Below are 7,439 nucleotides of genomic sequence, written 5' to 3'. Positions count from 1 at the left end.
GAACATATTTCAATACAAACCTCATACAAGACAAAAACATATTGTATATTTGTTTCAGCTTAAATTTGACAACAGAAATAAAGCTGCAAAACAGAATTACAGACCATGATTAGCTGGTCCAGTATTTTGTTATCCAGCATTGTGATGAATATAACACCTACATTACAATCCTCCTTAATATATGTAGCTTTTACCTTTTTTTTTTTTTCCCCCCAGTCAGACGAACACTATTCTGATAAGTGCTTGGCATGATTAGGTCAAACCCAATGTATTTATACATACCACTGTATGTTATTGGTTCATCACAAATGAAGTACAGAAATATACTGGATGTTCACCTATAGGATAGCATATCATTAGAAAACAGAACACTGCAACTACAAATTCTTTTGTTATTGTTGTTATGGTTGGGAAAAAAAACCACCACTGAAGCAATTCCACAAGATCTGACATCCCTGTTTGATAGTGTCGTGTGAATACCCCTGCAGAACAGTCACACATCTTATCTGAACTCCAGTCAGTGCTCATTTTCAGAATGTGTTGTATAGCTGTTATTTCTGTGCAAGATGATCCTGCCCTCTGCTTCCTCAGTCCAGACAGTCATTAAGAAAAAAAACTTTGCTCCCCAGAAGGCAGTAGGGACTACAGTTTATAATGAATCCACTAAACCAAGCAGCATTATCCCTGGTGAGGTGAACAGTTGTGTAACTTGGCCCACCTGGTTGTATTTCTTTGTTTTGAAAGTCATTTACTGCAACACATTGAGAAACAGGAGATAAACACAGTTAACTCAGCCATTCTCCCATGGTATTCCGCTTCTTGCTGGGTCTCTCTTTCACGTACTCTATTTACTTCTTGGGTTCAAAGATTTCCTCTCTGCTTTTTTTTTTAATCATGCTTCACTTGGCTCACTCATCCTTGCACCTCCAGCCTTTGTTGTTCTCAGTCTTTAATGATGATCTGTCAGTTAAGAGCTCACCAAAGTGTAGATCATGCTGAATGTAAAAGAAAGACACAATATGAAAGTATCCTTTTGAAGCATACAGAGCACTTTGATTTTTATAACCCTTTACTGTCTGTTCCTCAGGTCTGACTAATGGCCTGTGCTTTCCTTTGCATTCTTTCTATCTCTCTAAAGCATCTTAATTATGGTCTATTCAAGTTGGGTATCAAAAAGCACTCAAGAAATAACAAATTTAATATAGGCATTCTACTGCACCACAAGCTGTGTTTGAGCTTATTAAAGTGCAGTCTGATGTCTGAATTTGAACAGTGAAGAAACAAAACCATTTTGCTTTAGCATGTTTGATCTTTAAAACTTCAACCAGCAACTCTTAGCAGGGCAGGCAAGGTTTCCCACGAAATTGCATTATTTCGTTTCCTTTGGAAAAAACTCCGTGCAGTAGAAGAAACATAAAATGCAGACACCAGCTGGAGTGAATCCATACATATTAAATGCAACTCTGTAAAGCAAAAAAAATCGCAGTACATCGCCATGGCTCTATTTTACTGCAATTCTAATTCTGACAATACCCAGGAAAGCACAGCAAAATTGAATGTAGTTAATACTATTTTATTTAGCACCAGGCAGTGGATTTTGGCTTATGGCTACATTTTAGAGTGAAGGAAGCAGGGTTCAGAGGAAGCTGCACAACAGTAGAGTCCCAGCAAAAATGCTAGACCACACTACATAGCTGACTGTGACAGGGTCTTTTAGCCAACACAAAAACGTGGAGTTAAAAATGCTTCTCTCTCCAGCCATGCCTTGCCATCTCTCCTTGCACTACCAACAGAGCTTGTCTAGCCTAACTGCCATGCTTTCCACTGTTGCCCCCATGAAGAGGACTGGCAGGCAAAGGCGCTCAGCCTAAACCCACAAAGCTACTGGATGCTAAACTCCTGCTCAGATGCCCCATCCATCTCAGTGGCAGTTAGGCACCTACCAGCTTCTGTGAGTCTGGGCCCTTCTACTTTCTTTCTCTCTCTCATGTATGCAGACACAGGCACATACACATGCGGACAGAAAACCTTGCTGTCAATAATATTTAAAAGTAATATTGAGAGACAACAACCTGCAGCGGTCACTCCTCAAGATATGGTGAACAAAGGAACAGATAACGGACCAGTGATCAAAGGAGAAATAACTTTTCTCTTTTCCACTAGCATACAAACCTGCCTGACAGAGGGATTACTGCATGCAAGGCTGGCTTGAAGAGGCACTCTATGCAAATACATTATGGAAGAAGGAGTAGAAGAAAGGCATCATAAAACAACACCTCCATTTGAAGTGTGTTAACTGGTGTTGTCAAATCGTTTTATGGTGTGATTACAGGGGTGACTAAAAGCACAGGGATTCTGCCAAGGCCTTACCCTAAATATGACCCTCACATATTCTTGCACTGGGCATCTGTGACTGTGCACTATGGCATCTGATAGCTGAAAGGGGCAGGGTGGACAACACACAACTGGGGTACATATCTTGAAGAATGTACTTAAATTAGGGGTTTGGACCACGCATAGGCTTACCGTGTGATGAAAGGGAGGCTGTAGGAATGACTACAGGCATGATGCACCCCATGTTCCTACTCACCATCTACCTACCCATACCCATTTACTTACCCATCTTGAGCATCACTACACCAGTAGACGCAGTATTTTTATTTGATGTAATGTCATTATCATAACACTTGCTATTTCACCCATCGTATGAGACTATGCAGAGGGGCAGAATTTTTTTCCTTGGGTTGGCTCTGGGGCCTGGCTCAGGCCTCAGATAAAACGCTTAATATTCTGTACTGAGGTGTCAGCAGATACAAGCACATGCTGCTCTAAGTGGGCATGCTTCCCTGAATCAAGATCAGAAGCAAGTTTTATAAGACTAAGGAAATGAACCAATTGGTTCCAGTCATTCCTAAATACAATTTCACATGTCAAATGAAAAGCAGCTACTATTTCCTCAGTGAAATGACCAGACTTACCAGTACAGATAGTAGAAGAAGGAAAGGAGATAGAAAGCTAGCTTACACCAGGCCTCTTTTTGGCAGTAACTCAAGGTATCTGCATTCATGACTGCAGGTGGATCATAGGCTAGCTCTGAACTATCTGCTGGGCAACGAAAATACCTGAAAGAGCAGGAGAAGACATCTAGAACGACTCTGTAACATTCTGTACTAAGTATGTGCAGATATACACGCTTCCTAATCACCAGCTCAGAAGACAAAACATCTTCCATGATATAGGAGGAATTTTCCTCTTTTTTTCAAGCCTCCATTTCCGGACGTTGTTAAAATCAGGACTCTAGTCTAAGAAGACCTTTCTTACAGAACAAAGCAATTCATGAATGTGGACTTTCTGTGTTCTATTAATTCTTTAGATTGAAACATTCCCCCTTCCTATATAGTTATTTCTGGCTTACTCACTAATAACTTACATATTGTGAGTGACAATATATGGTGGCTTGTGATCACAGCGTGGAGGAAGGATTACTGGGCTTTAACTGCCTCTACACAACTGATTTCAGACATGATGAAAGGTGACAGTCTCAACCAACTGATAGCTCAGTTCCTCCAACTCTGAAAAGGAAAAATGTCAATACGGAGTAATACAAGAGCTGGTTGACTAATGTTTTCTACACGTAGCACTGCTCAAAAATTTATCATCCAAATAATTTTAATTGGAAAATGTTTTTCTTTTTACATAGGAGAAATTTCTCATTATTCTCAGCAATGACTGGATGTTTGTGAAAATCCTGACCAAAGATGTTTTTTGGCAAAGGAGCTTTTGTCTCAGTTACTTTGCAGCAAAAAGCAAAAGCAAACCAAAAAAAGAACTCAACTTCTCAAAGTTAATGAACTACTTTAAGATTAGCATGAATCAGATGAAATATTGTTATTTCTGTTGCTTTGAAATAGTAATGTAACCACTGAGGATTGCTGGGATTGCTTATAGATAAATAGACAGATAGATATAAAACCCCCATACAAGTGACCAGCAGCAAACTTTGAAAGTAAACATTCTCATAATAACCTTGCCTTCCTCCCTTCCTCCTTTCCAATATTAGTCACATCCACTTACAATCTCTAATAACACTGCAAACTCTTTTACAGAGACCACAGGTGAAGCCTTGCTTAATTATCTTCATTGGGATTAAGATATTACACCGTATCTTCCCATAGTTTTGTGCAGAACTCTTCACAATGAACCCAAACCTGTCTGTGGTTAAAACAGCAGAAATTATGGAGTAATTATAGCAAAGCATATGGAGTTCCATGGAAACAAAGAAAATCAAAACTTCTCTCCAAAAGTTGATATCATTATTTAGAGTCTGATAATTTTCACCTTGGACATAAAATACAATTTATTTATTTATTTATTTATTTATTTATTTATTTTAACTTTCAAAACCAGTATTATTGTCACACTTTGGTTTTTTAACCCTTAGTAAAACAGTAACATAAAATATTACTTTTTTATTGCATCCAACCAATAGGAAGAAAAACACTCAGCTTCACTCCATTTAGCTTTCTGAGAACTATACTGTGATTCTAACTTCTGAATAATACACTTTGTCATATGACTCTGCATTACTACCAGCCTTTTGCAGAAAATAGTATAAAAAAGCTACTACTTTTTAGTTCCTGGTTGAGATAATGGTTTTGCCTTCTTTACAGAATTATTCTTCAAGCTACTTCACAACAGGAGCTATCTGGTGCCATATGTATCTTTGCAACACAAAGAGACCCTGACAGACAAAAATCATCTGTGCTTTTACAAACACTGTGGAAATGCAAAACTAGTGAAGACTCCAGACTGACAAATACAAAAACTGATGTCTCTTAGTTATCTTCAGAGGCGACGTACAGCTGATCCTCCACTAGAATGCAGAGGAAGATGCAGCAGTAGCAGCTGCACTGCCTGTCCAGGAAACATAAGACCTGCCATTGAGCAGCTTTAAAGTTATCAACTCTGAAAGCCCCTCAGTGAATATAAGCATAGGGCAGTGATCCAGAGCAGTAACACTCCCCACTTTTTCACATGGGCAGGGTGAAGACAACAGCTCTTCATCTACTGCAGTCCCTACTCCAAGAGTCTCTATGAGGGACTTCTCTTGCAGAACAGAAATCCTCTGCTGTACAGCAAGAAACAACTTATTTTATACTGCATAAAAAAGCATAAAGCTGCCAAAGAAGATGAGAAGCAAAATTCTGTCAACCTGCCCAGCCTCTATTTCACAACTCCAATAGATAGGTTTACTTGCTAGGGCTGAACAAATAGGTCCAAGATCTTTCAGATATGAACTGCCTTACAACTCCCTATCTGTGAAGTATTCCAGATTCCAGCCTATTTCACTTCCAAGTTTTCATTCAGCTGTGGTGAGTACATCCTGACACCCTTTGGAATATTTATCTAAGTTAGTAACTGAAAGCCAGATTTATATTATTATGCGTTTTCTTTACCCATCCTAAATGTTCATGAAAAATATGTACTTTTTCTCTGGAAATGTAAGTTTCAGCTACTTACAGGCAAAAGCTTCTAGGCAAAAGACCTTCAGCCATACTCCTATCACTGCACTTCATAGTTCATTTGTGCTGAGCTGGCAAATAAGGCTAACAAGCAATCAGCATGTAAAAGATGGGCTTACCTCCAGAAGTGATAAAAAAGCAAAGGAACATTCAACCCCAGTGTGAGCCACTCTTGAGCGCACAAAAACATTATGCAGAAAAGACTATGGATAGAGTACTCCGGCAACACCAGCTAAAAAGAAAGGAACAGAAATAACAGATGTCAGTAAAACACCTCTTTGATTTGAGTCACCTAAGCAGAAAACAAACACCTAATAGAAAACAAACCATCTCTGCAAGTCTCCTGTGTGTCTCTGTCTGTCCCTAGACATACCTCAGTTGACAGACAGCTTGGCTAGGAGCAATGAGCACAAGATGCAGTGCCAGGTTTGTCCAGGTTCTAACCATGGCTGTACTCCAGGGGCTTGTTGAGAGGCACAGGACAAATCATTCACTGTCTTAGCTGGTGCTCCAGATTTCTGTCTACAAAATGTAGATTATATTACTGTCTCCCTCACAGAAGCATTGTAAGACTAAATGAATCACATTTATATTATCACTAAGGTTGGAAAAGACCTGTAAGATCATCAAGTCCAACCATCAACCCAACACCACCACGCCCACTAAACCATGTCCCACAGTGCCACGTCCACACGTTCCTTGAACACCTCCAGGGATGGTGACTCCACCACTTCCCTGGGCAGCTTATTCCAGCGTCTCACCACTCTCTCAGTAAAGACATTTTTCCTAATACCGAGTCTAAACCTCCCCTGGCACAACTTGCGGCCATTTCCTCTTGTCCTGTCACTCGTCACTTGGGAGAAGAGACCAACACCCACCTCTCTGCAACCTCCTTTCAGGCAATTGTAGAGAGCGATGAGGTCTCCCCTCAGCCTCCTCTTCTCCAGGCTGAGTTCTTAAAGAAGTAAGTTTCACTCCTGATGCATTCAGAAAGGAAATAATAAAACTATTACTGAAGCTTCACTTCTATATTGGAGGAGCATCCTTGGAAAAAGGCTGTTTCTACCATTTTGATACCCTAAAGAGATCAAATCCATTACTCAGCCAGTGTTTGCGAGCTAAAACCCACCAAGACAGGAAACTCACTTCCTTAGTAAATCCATGGCTCCCCACACTGCTTGTTGCAGACTCAAGATGATACTTTCTATTAAAAGAGAAAGTGAGTGGGCAGCTGGCAGAAACAGAAATTTATGTGATGTTGATTCAGAGTAGTTATTTCTAAAGGCACTCTGCTTTTTTCACTGCTTTCCCATTTCTTAGCTGGCTTTCCTCTCTTGTTTTCTTCCAATGTCTTTTCTCAGAAATCGCTATTTCTCTTCTTCATTCAAGTCATAGAAGAGACTCATTTCCAGCACTACATATTTCTCAAAGCTAGACAATCACATACACAGTTCGTCTGCATTCCTTTCTGCATCTTGGAGCTATATCAACCAAAGTTAAATCACAAAAAGCATTTGAAGGCTTCTTTTGATGTAAATGCATTTTCATCTGTCAAATAATTAAAGTGAGCCCTATTTTTTAAAACAATGTAAAACCTACTACACAGCTACTCCCAATGCCTACCTACTCCCATACAGCTGTGCTGCAATGAATTCCATCATCTTGGTTGTACGAGTCTTTTCACCTCACATGGAACATATTTTTTTTACTTTCATTTAACTTCACTACTTGAAGTGGTTAACACATTTGGATATCTCCGTGTCTACGCCTTCAACTTAAACATTCTCAAAAGCTTATCTTATGTGAATGACAAATCATAATACAATTACATAGTTCAGATTCCAGATGGTACTTATTTATCACTGCTGGATTTTTTTTTTCATTTTTAGAATGTGATTTACAACATGACTATAACCT

General features: G+C 39.5%; 1 protein-coding gene across 2 annotated transcripts in view; it reads right to left on the bottom strand.

Moving 5' to 3' along the window:
* Nucleotides 1-967: 967 nt before the first annotated feature.
* Nucleotides 968-7,439, bottom strand: part of CNIH3 (cornichon family AMPA receptor auxiliary protein 3) — a 48,221-nt gene continuing 41,749 nt past the window's right edge. For both annotated transcript variants that reach the window (XM_059835627.1, XM_059835628.1), the window contains 3 exons: nucleotides 5,642-5,754; nucleotides 2,979-3,122; nucleotides 968-995 (listed from right to left, as the gene is read on the bottom strand). In XM_059835627.1, the coding sequence (XP_059691610.1) occupies nucleotides 968-995; nucleotides 2,979-3,122; nucleotides 5,642-5,754 (285 nt within the window). The remainder of the gene's footprint in view (nucleotides 996-2,978; nucleotides 3,123-5,641; nucleotides 5,755-7,439) is intronic.

This window comes from Gavia stellata, chromosome 2 (genome assembly GCF_030936135.1).
Source record: "Gavia stellata isolate bGavSte3 chromosome 2, bGavSte3.hap2, whole genome shotgun sequence".
NCBI lineage: Eukaryota > Metazoa > Chordata > Aves > Gaviiformes > Gaviidae > Gavia > Gavia stellata.
The sequence above is the reverse complement of the archived record's forward strand: the minus strand, read 5'-3'. Positions and strand labels throughout refer to the sequence as shown.